The sequence below is a fragment of the Anopheles coustani genome, chromosome 3 (assembly GCF_943734705.1).
Source record: "Anopheles coustani chromosome 3, idAnoCousDA_361_x.2, whole genome shotgun sequence".
NCBI classification, from domain to species: domain Eukaryota; kingdom Metazoa; phylum Arthropoda; class Insecta; order Diptera; family Culicidae; genus Anopheles; species Anopheles coustani.
The window spans coordinates 4717355-4733641 of record NC_071288.1 but is presented as its reverse complement, the minus strand read 5'-3'; the positions used below and the strand labels follow the sequence as shown (position 1 = coordinate 4733641).

Genomic DNA, 16287 nt, shown 5'->3' with positions numbered 1-16287 from the left:
GATTCAGATTCATGAATCTGAATGAATCTCTGCCTTATAAGGGATTCATGAATCTTTCGCCGCGAGATTCATGAATCCCAAAGACACACCAAATGATGTAAAGTCACCAACCAAAAGTCGGTTGAGGGACCACCTTTTTTTTTTTTTTTTTTTGGTCTCATTGTCCACGCCTATGACAGAATCGGGGAGATTCATGACAGAACCATGAAAGATTCATGAAGATTCATTAAGGTTTCGAAAAATTCATTAAGCTTTGAATATTCGAATCCGCTAAGATTCATGAATCCATCTGAATGAATCTTAGGTAAAAGATTCATATGAATGAATCTCGCCAAAAGATTCATTAAGCACAACACTAATATTTTGAGGGAGGACAGGCTCGTTTTTTAAACTCTTTTTCCCGCCTTCTGCATTCAATCAACATCGATCCGTCGGAGTGCGCTTCTATGCGGGTGTGGTACAGGCGACATACGTGAGCGTCCGGGTGAGTTTTAGATCAGTGGGTTAATCCCATCCCGAAAAGCGGAATGTGTTACGTGGGAAGCAGAAGGGAAGACAAATCACGTGATAATGTTTTAACCCTTTTGACGAGGGACAATGCGTTGCCGTGCGGTTGGTAAACGATATTTGATGTGCCGGTTATTTTAATCTTTCAAGCATTTAAACAGTTTTGACTCGTGTCCCGGGAATTCAAAGGACGCGTTCGACAGCTATGGGAAATACTCACTCCAAAGTGTTTCCGAATGAAAAAAAAAACACGAACCGGAAGGATTCGAAATGGAAATATGATTCCATTCCTATATGGAACACCTTGAAATATTTGTTTGCCGGCCAACGACCTCCTGTATTCAATGACGAATAATCCAACAAATCATGGTACCGCATGGTACTCTAGGCACTGTTTAATATTGAAGAGACACGCAACCGTCCAATTTAAGGAACATCTAATCTGCGCCATCGGTTTTCGTGGCAGCCTTGCTATTTGTTGATCGAGCGGAGGCTTCGGAGGGCAGCTATTGACAGATGGCGAGAGGGCGAAGAAAGCTACGCTGGGGTTGAGTGGGTGTAACGATAAGAAACCATCGGCAAACTCGTTCGGCTAAATATACATCAGCTTCCTTCGGGTATGATAAAGCCCGGGCGGTAGGAGTTAACGGTGGAGACATTGAACGATCGAAACGAATACTTAACGAGGAACGATATTTGCTTCACAAACATAGGGCGCAGGGTTTTTCTGGCTTTATCAATCGAGGCGTTTTCGGGGTTTTGATGTGGGTCTATTTGATCGGGGATTTTTGTCACTTCCCGTGCGACCATGTACCGGGGCAAGGCAGGATGCTCCAGCGTTAAAGGTCAAATAGTCTTCCGAAGTCAAGATGGATTGGAACTTCGGGGGTTTTCTTTTGGGTTCACACTTCTTCGCTTCAAGTAAACGCCGGTGGGTGTTCTGTTTTTTTTCCATGCGTGCGTATGTGCTTATGATGATTTAAGATATGAACTTTTTTCAACTGTGGTCTTTGCACAGGTGGCCTAGAAGCAAGGGAAGAAAAATATACAACGTCAAAGTAGAAACATGATAGAAGATGTTGCGTAAATTCCGTTCTATAAAACCGTACCGCTTGCGCCTTCTTGACTTGATGAGGAGAGATTGATTTTGATGGTTCCGTGGCGCACACGACCATCATTAGCCATTTAATGTCCCCTGGTGTACATATTTTTTACAACCGAGTCAAATCGGGGCCGGGACAAAAATGTCAAGCGCTTCGATCGCTGATTTATGGCCGGTTAAGAAGCTTAACTGTGCATCCATCGGGTTTCGGTGTGGCTCAGACCGTTTGGTGGGAGGGTGGAATTTAATGAGGTTTTTCAGAAAGGCTATCAAAACGTCCAAATCCGGAACCCGAAGGGAAGTTATCAAGATCATGTGCCACTCCGGAGGGTGCTCAGAATCGGCGAAAAGACGTTAAACGGCAAGCCTGGCTCCGCGGGAGACTAAAATCGAACATCAGCTCGAACGACCTGTAGTGCATTTTAATGCAATTGTAAGACTGACAAACACTGGCCTTTGCCGAGTGCTGGGTAGAGCATTATTCATACTCAACATTACTCTACATACTGACAAAATGTCAGTTATGGCCGATACGCATGGCAGCTACAATTACAGTGGACGCGCCGCATAACCGAACAGGACGCTTCCGACGAATTTATTTGATTACGATAACGACCTACCGGTCGACCGTCCGGTGACATCCCATCGCTCCCCGTGGGTCATGTTTTGTGCGTCGTTGATCAGCCTGAAATAAACCTAAACCATGATCTTGACGCAACGAGGTTGAGGAATTTCTGTTTGCTTACTCATTCGTTTGCTTGCGCTGGTCCGGGAGTCGCCACACTGCATTAGCATTCCGATGTTTATCGTTTGTGATTGCTCTTTGGAGCTTACAACGTGCAAGTCCGTGCCGTCTCCGGGGGAGCCTGCTCGAAAACTCCCGAGTCCTCGCCGTAAGGATTTTGCCGTGGCGAAAGAATGCGCAGGAAAACGGGAACGGTAAAGTGGTTCCAGCAACCCGGAACTCTCCACCGGGCTCTCTGTCCGGGAAGGCGAAGGTAAACAAAACGCACAACGAATCGACCCCGGCGATGGTATCTTGGGCAAATTTCGTCTCATTTTCCCCGTCACCGCCGCCTGTGCACTTCATATCTTTGGTTTAATTTATTTACTTTGCTCTTGAAAACTGTCACCGGTGCTGTCAGTCTGTGTTACTTTTGTTTGACAACAACTACCTCGTGGATCTGAGCAGTAAAGAGCAGTTTGTCGTTCAGTTTTATTGCGTGCGGGGTCCGGGTTTTGTGTGATGTGAGGTTTGCAAAAAAACTCCAGAATATGCTCAAGTGTTTGCTCCCGTTTTGTGCAATCAAAGATTTCTTTTTCAACCAGCATCTCGTGGAGGGAGTGTGTTTTCAGAGTGAGTGTTTGTGAAAAATGAATGGTTCGTGTGGTTGATCTGCTGAAAAATGTTGCAATACCTACGTGCCAATACGGTAAGTAGGATATTCCCATTGCTGTGAAGTTGCTGTGTCTATAGACAAACTGGTATAGATTGAGGATATACCGAAATCACTTAACGAATGTACGACAAGTGCAGGTTCCTGCAGGTAGATGATACTAGGTGAATCGAGGTTTGGAGTTTTAAGGTAAGCAACATTATTCAAAGTTCAAAATTAGATTCCATATTCTCTATCTTCTTAATTTTCATAATGCATGCTGCACATGTCAGTCAAGTCATGTTAATTGATGCATAAGTGAGGCGGATGGCGCAACGATTCGTTCGGTCCATTAGACACCGGAGACTTTTCAACGACAATGCGAAAACCCGTCTACGCGAAATGATGCCCCTTTCTACCGCTGGCAACGTTAGTGAAAGTCCCCGGCTTGCTAGTCCCGTGCATGATGTGAGGGTCAGTCGAATGGAAACTACTTACGAGTAAATTGGCTTTGTGTTGCCCTCCTTGTACCAGATGACCAAGTAGACCTTGTCCGTCATCATGGTCATTGTAGTTGGCAGCAGATCGCACGGCAAGGACACGTCCAGCCCGACCGCCGTTTGGACGTCTATCAGTGGGCCTGTGCGGGAAGAAGCGAACATGGAAATAACGGGTTAGAATGACTGGAAAAATATGACAATTTGTGGCATGTTTAGCATCACACGACGATGGCCCAGCTGGAGCGAACTCGAATTCTGTGTGCTCCATTTGAGCCATTGTTTCGGTTGGGCGGTCGACAGACAGGAGGATTACACGCCAATTTAGTCCCTCAGTGATTGCAATCGTGGATAAATGGAAGTTACATGGTGGAATGGCAGTGCAAAGCACAAGTTCTATGGATAACCATTGGCTTATGGTTTAAATAATTGGTGAACTTGACCGGCAAGACAGCATTACCCGGTTGATGGGCTTCTAACTTTCTAATGGATGAAAACACACAATGTGCCCCATGGTTCGATAATTCGTCGCTTTCGTCGCATACAATGATTCAAGAATCCGCTTCCATCTCTCGGGTCTTTGGCCTAATGCGACTTTTCCCTCTTCGACAAACACCAATAGTTGAGGTTTTCCTCCCCCCCGTTCCCTCGCTGTCCCGAACATTGGGGTCATTGGTATTCATAAAAGTCACCAGAGTGCCGGCAACCGGCTAGCCGAGCAAATGTCAACCGTTTTCGACACCTCCCCTGATGGCGGTTGAGGTTGAGGTTCGCCAGCCGCCGGCCGGGACCAAGTCCAAGAACTGCCGAGAATAGTCAATTCCTGCGGTCGGAAGCGTCTTCGGCCCACAGCGCCATAAGTCAGCTCGTCAGATGTGTAATCCCCAACTAATCCACACGAGCGACGCTGCACCCACTCGTCGCGTGGATGGCCCTTATGCCCTAGGCGTTCTTCTTCATCTTCCCCGAGCACTGAACGGACCCATTCCGAGCTGGTGCTGTATCACTTTCCATTTTCCGAGCATCAATCTCACCGAGCGTCTGTGTGAATGGCCGTAGAGGACGGGGGGGTAGGACACGCGATGCTGACACAGATTCGTTTCTTTGAAGAAGGATTTGTACGTCTTAAGGAGACCTGATTTTTCTTCCCGAGCTGTCACTGAGCTGAAAGGTGGAAAAGGCGACCGTTGCCTTAGGTAGGGAGGTGGAGCCGACCGTTCTACGAGTTCTCGGATGCTTTTTGCTTCCTCATTTTCATAGCACCTTCTAGGGTTCCCCGAGCAGCAGTCAGTCAATGTAAATTCTTTCGCATATCTTACTCAAGCGGCCGCCGGGAGGAAACATGCGGACGGATGGCAATATGCTTCCCATGTCATTCGGAAAATGTTTCCCCTCCTCCCCCACCGGACGGAGTACTGAGAGGTGGTAAGTTTCTGTTCGTCGCAACTCCTACTCGGCTTCATTACCTTACGTGGAAGAGGCGAGTTTCGTCGTCGTCGCCGGCAAACCGTTAGCAATTTGTCTTTTATCATTTATGCACGCCGACTCTCGACGACGGTAGTGCCATTTTTGGGATAGCGTTAGCACTTTGAACGTCCTTATGCAGCTTTATTTTACTGCGCCAGGACATCCGTTCCGTGCTCAACGGTCGCGCTCTGTCTCATCAAATCTTCTCGGTACAGAGGAAAAGCTTGCGCAATCCCGGGCGGACAAGCAGGTTAGGTATTACCGTTTTAATCTTCTTAAGATGTCGCACGGTGGCATCGTGCCAAAGTGGGATTTCGCCGTCCTAATTGTCTGCTGTGCTGAGGAATGTCTATGATCTGCTCGTGGGTAATCTTTCTCTTTTGAGATCAATAGAGAGATTGCGTTGTTTGCGTGCTAGCTTTTAGCATTTCTTTTATCAAATTGTGTATAAGGTTTTACTCAAAATAAACTTATGTTATTGAAAGAAATGAATGGTTTATATCGAAGTATCACTCAAGTATGCAATTTATTTCCAGAGCACCGCTTTGGGCACATTAGCTTATGTCAGCAAATAGTCTACGATGAAACTGAGAAGTTTGAAGAACATTTCTGGATGCATGTCGCATCGTCAATTTCCGATGTTAATGCCATAACGTTCTCTGCAGCAAAAGTCTCTCTACGAGCGCGGTTTTTTTTTACGTTTGCAAAAGTGCAGATCGTTTCGTTTTTTTCGTTCCCTTCAGGAGGGAAATGTTATTTAGACGACACAGTTTTTCCTCCACGAGCTCGGCTCTGGAGAGTATCGAGTGGCGTGAAAAAGTTTCCCATTTTTCATAGGTGCACTGTCAGTTTTCTTTCCGAAAGGTGCTTGACGCTTATGCTCGGCAAGCCTTGGAGTCGAGAAATGATGCCTCAAGGTTCGCGCCGGTAAAACGTCCCGCTCGATAGTTTGCTACCGACAGTAAATAAACTTCCTGCACCAACGATACCCGACGCGGGCCCGTTGGTTGCTTGAGTTGTTCCAGCTGGGACACGCGCGCTATATTATGACACTTGGACACACGGTGGAAGCAGCAGCAGCAGCAGCAGAGCAAACACCGACTGGCAACTTTTACGTGCCTCACTATTCACCAGGCCAAATGGTTTGCGTCTTCGACATTCGGTCGTTTTTTACTTTTGCCGCTCGCTGCCTGTTCGATACTATTCGAAGGGTGTTCTCCAAGTGTTCGATAGCTGCGAGGCGTAACTTTTGCGTGGCGTGGCAGGTTCTAGTAGAAAGCCACTCAGGTTGGTATCGGCTTGGGAAGAAGAAGTTGCTCTCCGCTTGCAGCTTGTACTTATTTCGAATGCAAAGGCGCAAAGGAAAGCACCATGGAAACGTAAAATGACTAGAAGTGTGGCTACTGCTCACCATAATTCTTCGCCTAAAGAAAGACACACCGCGTTGCCATGGACACGCCTCTGCGATATGCCTCCCGCGTGTGTGCGTTGGCTGTAGTTGGAACCGCTCCGAGGTGTTGAAAACCCGGCGAATGACGTTCCATCCAGGTGGAGTGTGTAGGAGAGCGGCGAATGGTCGCGCACGCCTCAGGAGATATAAATTACATCATATTTCAACGCCTGCCTATTGAGTGGTTCCATCGGATCCGGGTTGGCTGGGAAATCGTCAAAGGTCACGGGGCGAGAGAGGCCACCGGGCGGGAAGGTCAGAACACAAATATCGAAGATTTCCCTCGGGACACCGGGTGGCTGGAAAGTTTTTCCACCACCGCAACGCAGAGTGGGGGAAAAAAACTACCCCTCCTAGGAACAATGTGTGTGCTTGTGTGTGTGTGTGTGCGTAGCAAACAAATGAACTAACTGTTGTTCCGCAACGATGATGATCAACGGGGGGGAGAGTGGTCTCCTCGGAGGAAGCGTGACTTGCCATGGAGAAAATTTCTGAATGTCCCCCCCACCCGTGGTCGTGGTGCGGAAATGGACCATCAGAGGGACGTGCTTTCAGAAACGTCGTGGGTAGCCGCAGGGGGAGTGCACTTCTTTCCTTTCTCCATTTGTTTGCTTTCCTCCGCCATCAACCGGAAGTAGGCGGGGGATCGAATGCCCCCGAGAGGGTGGCAGGGGGTGGGGGTCTGTTGGGAGCTCTTCATTTACAGCGTGGAAAACCGCTGGTGTGCCGCAGTCGAGGCGTGAAGATTTTTACGGTTAATTGAAATATTTTTCTCGATTTTTCCGCGCCCAATAAAATGTCAGCCGAAGGAGGATACTTTTTTAATCTCGCATTTAAGACGTCGATCCGGAAACGCTTCGTTTCTTTTTTCCGGTTTGTTTTTTTTGTTTTCTCTGCGACACTTTTCCCCTACCCTAATGGAGAAATTGAAACAACGGCGGCAATGCGAACCGCCGATGGGGTGCCATTTCCCCCCAGGTGACTATTTATTGATTGAAGGGAAGAGAAAATGGGGAAACGATGCTGCCATTTCCTTTGTTTGTCGCCTTTGAATAGCGAAGGGAAGTTTTCCATAGCAGGTAGCACGTTTTTCTTCCATTCGAAGTGATGCTCAAATATGCGGAAAGTCACTTATTAATTATTTTGTCCAACATTTTTGAATGTTGAAAGTTGGTAACATATGAGACCTTTTGAATAGCCTATCAATAACCTTTCTTTCAGTTTTGGTAAGGGCGTTCAGTACAATTCTATATTGGGGTTTTTTTTTAAATTTCAATTTCGCCGATGAAAAGAAGAGCTTATTTCGAAATTGCTTTCCAGTAAGTAAAATATTCTTGTGTGTTAAAACGGTCGCTTTTTGATTGGAGCAGTTTGAATGATGGCTGTACGCTAGTTTATGAAATGTTTTCGTTTCCCCTTTTGATTTGATTGAGTATGGCAGACATCCATCTTTATTTCCAGATTGTTTTTGAATGCCAGCCATATTCCCATGACGTGTAAGCTTCAACTGAGCTTGTCAGCTACCCGTTTCATGACCGGTACATGCATGATGACGGTATCGATTGCAATTAATTTAATGGATTAGTCGACGAGCTTGGGTGACGGTTGTAAACCCGCTCGAGAAGTAGGACTCCATAGAAGCGAAGGAGGGAAGCATTGCAGTGGAAACATAAATTGAAGAGGCCTAAAGTTCCACGTACGGATGTGTGAGTGTATGCGGCATCGACGAGTAGTGTTTTATGGGTGTCGGTTTTTATCACGATTAATTGCTCTAATTCCGTCGATTCGCCGGCCCCGGACTCCGAGTTCGGAGTGGTGCCCCCCTTTTGCTGCATAATTAATTACGCCATCGGGTCAATAAAACACACCTCAAGCGGGACGCCGGACCGGACCGAAGTGGGGTTTGACAAGCGCTTCGGTTTTGTCACTTCGATGACCCGCGGCCATTACCTTCTCGATGGGCCACTTAATTAACGAAAATATGATTGTGTGGATCATCTCCAATTACCGGGAGTGGGCGCACGCCGCCCCCTCCCCCCGTGCCGTTAGTCCTGTGTCAACCCGCAAAAAGGGAGCGACGGGACTGAGGGAAAAACTAGCCCATCAACCATTATCAGCCTACATCAACAAGGGGCACGATTGTTCACACCGGTGATTGTTGATCGCACGTGTGAAGAGGCTTTTCTGGGTGCGTTGCGCCAAGCCTGTTTCCCGTTTTCCCAATCTATTTGCCCTCCCCCCCGCTATAACGATCACCCTTTGGTGCGGAAATACAATGCGGCCCCTTGGATGAAGAGGCGAGCTACTGTTGGAAACTGCTGCTGCTGGCGAGTGGCCACTTGAAAATATGCTCACGTATACATGAATTGCGCGAAAATCATAGTTGAGTTGCACTTCAGCCGTTCGCACTTGATGCCTTCGCACTGCGTTAGTGAATTTTTCCGGGTTCGAGGCCTTCGTTTTGGTTTTCACCTGCTGTTTTACATGGCCCCCGTTGTGTGACCGTACAAATGTACACTGTTTGAGCTAACACTCGAAAGTGCCGAAGCGCGTTCAAATTGGCCGTAGTTAATTAGATTTTGTTTCAACAATTTGAACAGGCCTTTTCTGAACTACAAATGATGCAAAACAGTACCAGCTTTTGATTGATGTGGTTGTAACTTAAAGTAATTGGTTTACACTTAAATTACATTTATCGGGATTAATGACTCACATCCTGTTTTAGGTCTCACTAATTAACTTTTTGGGGTCTGGATCGTCTCTGAAGTATTCGCCTCCAAATTAACCCTTACTGAACCTCATTCTCGAACAGTATCCGAACGCGACCACCGCCTTCGCAACGGGTTTGGTCGGGCAAATTTGGAATCAATTTAACGTGCAGAGGAAACCCCTTCTTCATAGGGTCAAATTTATCGATTTATTGGAGGTTTTCACATGCTGAAATGTGTGCTAAAACCACATACCACGGCAACAGAAAAAAAGGGGACGGAAACATATCAGCGCTCGTCGTCGTGACGCCGCCAAATATTCAACAGATGGACGAACTGGAGGAAGCTCATGTTATTGATTTTTAATTCGTTCCGTTGCTGGCCTACAAATATTCAGCCGCGTTCGGAAACATGTGTTCCATTGCAAATGGGTTCATCGGCGTGCCTCCTTCTGTCCGTTCGTCTGTATGCCATCCCTTTTCCAGCTGTGCAGTTTGATGTAGTGAGGGAGATGCAATTTTGCATGCCGTCCAAACAACAAATGCCCTTTTCAGCACGCTTTATTGTAAAGTTTGCCCATTCGTATGCGCTTGAGAACTTTTTGCTTTGAACGTTTTGTAGAACAGGTAGGCGCACAAGCGATAGAATTTTATTTGTATCGATTCGAAATTGATTTTTGACATAATGCACATTTGAAAGCGTCAAGGCTAATCGGCTCGTTGGCAATACGTTACATAAAAGCATGAAAGGTTGATTGTTAAATCCAAAAGTACTTTAATGTGACGGCACCCTAGGGGCATGTTTATTGAATGTAAATTCGAAACGAATGCAAAGCGTAAAAAAAATAAATCTGAAAACAATGTGGCCAGTTTATGATCATCGCTCAATGAAATGCACAGAAAAGTAGGATTTTTATCGCACGCGATCCTCAACCGAAACAAGTATTTGAATAATGTTTGAACATGTTTTATACCTCACCATTTTCATTACTTTCCAAGGGCTTCCGAAATCCCGTTTAAATCGTCTTTGGATCATGATATCAGTTTTCGAGTTACTTTTAATGTTGATCATTCAGATGCTTGCTTTCAAATCAGTGATTTTTGTTACAATTTGTTTTGTTCGATGCGATCTTTTTATTACTCTTCAATTGTTATCGTGTTTATTTATCTGACAAAGTGCTATAAGATAAACACACCGCCAAACAATGCAGAACGATGAAAACATGTTTGGTCACGCACAATGTGATAGAAAAACCAACGAACGATTTTTGGTACCCTTTTTTTGCAAATCCTTCCTCGACTTTACTTACCGCAATATTTGGGTAAAAAAATAAGTTTTTCTCTGCAGAAAACATTTGAAAAGGAGGACACGAGGAAGTTTATACTACCTTGTTTTTCTTGAATATAATATGAATAGATGATATCGATCAGCTTAAGCCGTTGGAAAAAAAATTCTTTGCTTGTACAAGGTGAAAGGCTTAGGAGTTCCCTTTCGTTCGAAGCCGATCGATTCGACGGTTGGAGAAAATAAAAGCAAAGAGCAAAAACGCTCGGTAAGCTGCACGGAAAACCCCGAAGTGTTTGCGGGGTGGTGGTGCGTGGAAACTGTTTTTATTTTCCTCGATCGTCTTTCGCCGTCGAACCTGCACACTCCACCTGACTGTTCTGGCAGTTTCGTTTGAGCTTCTTCCGTTCATTGGCATCGGGAAGGCACTAATGGCCACCTGCCACTTGGTCGTATTGGTGCATGAAACGACTCGCCGGAGTCGGTCCTTTTTCCTTGCACAGGCTTTTCCCACTTCGTCCCTTTTCTTCGACAGCAGCCTGCCCATCCGGTTCAGGTATTTGAATTGGAAACGAGGTATTAATGTTTTTCTATGCTAATGCTGGGAAAACATATGGAAAGTTATCACAATATGGCGCCCGTTTGGGGTCGGGCAGGATGGATTGGTATATCTGGTTCTTACTGAGAGCGGGAAGGAGTAGTGTAAAAGCGCGTGTACGTGCAGAGGAACGTGGTGAACCTTATCTGCAAATATTCTGGTTCATGGTGTTTTGATCAAAGGACTTTCGAATTCTTTCCTGAACCGCAACTACTTAACCGGTCATTAGTTTCTGCGCAAAGTTTTCGAAGAATCCTAGTGCCTTTTATGATTTATTCCATCTGTCATTCGGTGATGGCTTTCGAAGATGATTGAGTATTCCTTTTCAAATATTTAAATTGTAAGTTGAAGTAATGGTGAAATATTCCCCTATGCCTTCCTTTCAATATTTGGCAAAGGTTGTAACTGAACGTGCACTGTCAACCAACAGTAAAGATGAATGTACCCAACTGGCGGTCGTATGTTTACCTTCAGAAACCATATTTCAAACCAGCACTTCCTTCCGAACCGACAAAGATTAATAACGATTCATTTCAAGCTGTGAACCCCCCTCCCGGGTACGGCAGAAGTCGGTAGCAATATTTCGATGAGTTATAAGCACTCCACCCACACCGGCATAACATGTTTTGCACGCAACGACTGTCAAATATTGACATCGTTAGGCTGGCGAGGGTGGAATGTATCATCTGGCTTATATGACGAATCGTAGGCCGAACCCACGGGAGAGAGATATATAGCCGTATGATTTCCATTCCAGCTGCAGCTTTTGAGCTGGAGGCTCATTTGGTTTTGTGTGTGTGTGTAGAGGAGCCATTTTGGGGGGGTGGTAAAATATTGCCCTTCATTTGAAGGCGCCCTTAAAGGGTGAAGAAAGCTTCTCATGCGGCTTCCTTGTCAGTTTGTGATGGATAATGTCCTACCAGCATCACATATATTTCCTTAGCTGTTCTTACGTAAAAAGAGTTCCTCTTGAGATTCGACGACTTCGGCTGGCTCATAACAGCCCGACCAGGTTTTGTGCACGCTTCAGGTACATTGCTTTCCTTCCGGATTCATAGTCAAGAAGGCTCACCTCCACCTTTGGAGTTGGTTCAAAGGGCCAAAGGGTTGCAAGCTCGGAACCGGAACAGGCGCGAGTGTGCACTTGCCGGAAGTCGGCTGGAACGCTAGTGGTTACGCCTATTTAAAGACACAGCCTTGTGGACATAGGGAAGGTTGGAAGAAGGGAAGGCGGGCAACATGGCTGCCTTCTGGAGGAAGTTTTCTTCGCCGGGGCATTGCGTTTTGCGCGTGTCACACACGAGCTGCTGCCGTCGTTGTCGGCGGAAAACCGGCTCTGAAAAGGAGTTTCCGGAAAACGCACCTACGTTGGCACACAGAAATGCCCATCCAAAACCCGACCTACCTATTCGTTTGACGCTTCGTTGCCGCTTTGGGTTTTAGCAATTCATCATTTTGGGAAGAAGGTACGAGCGGGTTCACCTTTTCAGGACCGGCTCCGAATTGGGTTCTCCTTTTGGCAAAGAACGGAAGTTGTTGCCATTGCCTCTTCGCATCGCTGCAAAAAACGACGCTTGCTGTAGCGAAACGAGCGCACAAAACTCGTTCTGTGAGAGGTGTTCGCCGAAGGGAGAGGTGTTGGTAGCTGCACACAGAAAACGGAATCCACTAATCAAAATCAACCAGAAACAATAGAAACAAACGAACGGCACGAAACAAAAGATGGCGGACCAAAGGCAAAGGGAATGCCTTTTCCTAACGTAACCATCAAAGTGAAGGTAAATAGATGAAGAAACTGAATTTGTACGCTGGCCTTTTTTTGTTGCTTTCATCGTTTGGAATGCTGTGTTTTTCTTAGGCAGACCCATTCGGAACCCAAATGGGTTGACTATGCGGAAAAGGCCATAAATTTTCCGACCCACAGTTGCTCTCCCCATTACCTCGCGAGGTCCGGGTGTGGATCGGTTTCAGTTTCATCGTTTCATGCCCCGAAGGGGGGAAAGTGTGCGGGGGGAGGATTCTATTTTTTACACCTAGTTTTTCTACACAGATATAAAACACGGCACCAAATCTAGCTTGAAGTGAGAAACGTGATAGTACTCCTTTCGCATCACACCTTAAATGTGAAATGAATGAGGGAAATGAAAATTCTTTTTGAATGATTGAAATCACTCGGCACTGGCGCGAAGGAATGGCGCACGGGGTATCGCATTTGTTTCACTACTTTCGTCTCACCAGCCTCGTGCTTTCTCCGAAAAGGTGTCTTACACTTGACAAGACGAAGTGCAGCGAAAATGCGCCCCAGCGAAAGTGATACACTCTGGCCGTCGGTTAGTTGATGGGTTTTCCGAGCACAATGGATGTTTATGGATGGGCAGGCGTGAAACTGTGGATGGGGCTATATTTTCCAAGCAGATGAAGCTCCTTTAAAGCATCTTCTCAGTGTAAACGGGGCGCAGGTGCGGTTTGCTGTGAGCAGGTGGAAGGCATTGAAAGGATCTTCATTTCCCATCTCATAAAAGCTTTACATGAAACAGTGTCTATTAGTTTCGTGAAATATGAAACATTTTGAAAATGGGATGAACTTTCCTTTCGTCGAAATTTAGCTGCGACTATAACATTGCTTTGTCTACTTATTTAAATTTCGTCTACGGAAAGAAACACTTATATAATCTTGCAAATCAATTAAAAATGTATTTCTTCAAACTTGTTCAAAAACTTAATCCGTCAAAACAACACTGTTTGAAGAAAATTTGAAGCAAGCTCGATGGGTTTTCAAAACAAACAAACCTATTTTTGCAAAGTTTCTCGTTCGTTTGTTTCACCCAACATCAATATAACAATGAGCTAGCTTGTTGGTTTTACCGAGGTCTACGTGAAAGTATCGTCCCGACGCGGCCCAACTGTATTAAAAATGCATTCAAACACAATAATTAGGCAGGGGTTTGCGCTATGTGATCCCCGAACGGGGGGTGGAAAAACCCACCCGGCCCCGATGGAATACAGCAAAACATTTAATTAATTTCTTCTAACTTCTGGGTGGAAAACAAAACCAAAAAAAAAGCTACAAATTACGCATTTTCTACCTCCACGACAACGGAGCAGCTTCCACTGAAGGTGTGTACTTTAATTAGATGTATTAGTCTGTGCTCTTTCCGCCGTTACCTTTTCGGCCGCGCTCTCTGCCTCACATTCCACGGATCGCTTATTAATATGTAATAAAGCATCGGTTGGGTAACGTTTGGTCGGCGTTTTTTTTTTTTGTAGCCGCCATTTTTTCGCCCCTTTTTGCTCGCATTAGGGACTAATTTGACAATTTTCCAGCAAAATTTTTTGGTGGGGCCCGCTGTCGGTGAAAACTTTCATCTCCTTTTGCGCCGACGGTGCTGGTAAATATTAGATTGGTGAAATGTATTGCCAACCATGTTTCCGAAGATTTAGGCTTTAGGAGTTTGGTTTTTTGAGGTAGGCTTTTTTCGGGTTTGTTCTTAAACAAAACGACATCGAAAAGGTGAAATACTTCATTGTCGTGATCTCCACTAATCATTTTCTCTATATATTTTTAGAAATCCAAATTCGACTATATTTTCCTCGCGTCTTTTCTTTATCCAATCGCTCAAGTGAACTTTAATGGTTCAATCCATTTTGTTTTCCAATGTCTACTTTGTTCCGTCTTTTTCAATATGCAGATCCATCTCGGTTCAGTAGTAGGCCATCGCCCTTCCATTTTTCGTTGCCAACTAGCTTGCGAATAATTTCATCACTATTCATCCGTTCGTTTCGTTCAATTATTTTATTTCTATCTACTCGGCTCAATCCCTACATTCATGTCGAACAAAAATTCTTTCTTTCAAATTCTTGGAATTTATAAGTTGAATCATTTGCGCATTTCTAAATTAAACGTGAACTATCACAAACGTCGCTGTTCGTTGTTCGATCTACTATAATTATCCCCAACTTTGATCTGAACAATGAATAAGCAGATGGAACAGGATATGTTTTTATTTGCTTATACACTCCATAACACTTTCGAGATGCAGATGGATGCCAAATGTAAAAGAAAATCATTTATAAGATATCTGTTTCTCAGGCTAGTTTGAATAAATTACGATAACACAATGTTGGAACGAAATTTTCCGTGTAGAAGCGACAAAAGGAGATCCTGGCGACCAGCCTAAGTTAGTAGATGGCATTAATTGAGTCCAGTGGTTCCAGGGCATAACCGCATTGCAGCTGCATCAGATTTAACACAGCATACACCCCAAAGCTGGACAAAGGCGCTGGATAGTATTTTTTATTTAATTTGAAGCTGCTCCTTCAAAGCGGGGAAGCATTAAATAGAACAAGACGTCCCACTCGCTTCACTCCACCAACGAGCGGAAAAACGGAGGTCAAACATGATCCATAAAGCATTACCATCGGTGGTCGTTACCGACACCGTAATGGTCTCGCGGGTGGGATGGCAAACGAATGAGCATAATTATTTCTGGTGTTTTATTTATGCTGATGTTTTACTGATGTTTGCCCACACCGTGCGCTCTTTGTTCTCGTTCGAGTGGGCGTAGAACATTTCGGCAACGGGGAAAGATGTTTATCAAATAGAAAAATAAAATAACCCACGGTTCCGATGTATGGTTGTAATGGGTTTGCCGAATGAGATCCTTTCTTTCGTGCCCGAAAAAAAAAACGGCTCATTTAAAAAGGCGAGCGCGTGCCCCGAACGTATGTAAAAAGGGTTCCGCAGCCGTCCTTCCAGATGGACGGGCTGTTATTAGCTGGCGGCACCATAAAGGCACCACAATTAGCCGTTATTTGCCCCACGAATCGCGGAATGCTTTATCACACTGTTCGGGGTTTTCCACCGTACAACGAATAATTTCCAAGAACGTTTTTCAGAGGAGAAGGATTCAAAAAAGATTATTATACGACGAAAAATGGGAGTACCTTTTTCACGAAAACATGCTTCGAAAAGTCAGAGCTGCATGATTGTAAATTTCATAAAATATTCATCACCAACGGGGTAACGGTGGCGTTCGGTAGAGTTTGCAAATTTCGTAAATAATTTCATTTTCATATTCGGCAAACTGCACATGCGGGGAGATGTTCTATCGTTGTTCATAATTCCTAGAAAACAGAACAAGCAATAAATGAAAAATATGCAACAAACTTCCACGAACGTTGTAATATTTTAAGCTCGCGGGCTGCGCAACTCATCACATAATCCGCATTCAGCATCCGGATACTGAAAAGCACGCTCATGTAGTACGGGTTTGTTTGTTCTCGCGTTCTTTCCCGAGC

General features: G+C 45.2%; 1 protein-coding gene across 1 annotated transcript in view; it reads right to left on the bottom strand.

Annotated features, from left to right (window-relative positions):
- Nucleotides 1-16287, bottom strand: part of LOC131260345 (nephrin) — a 64898-nt gene that overhangs the window by 25688 nt on the left and 22923 nt on the right. Inside the window, exon 2 of the mRNA XM_058262044.1 lies at nt 3484-3625. Coding sequence (XP_058118027.1) covers nt 3484-3625 — 142 coding nt within the window. The remainder of the gene's footprint in view (nt 1-3483; nt 3626-16287) is intronic.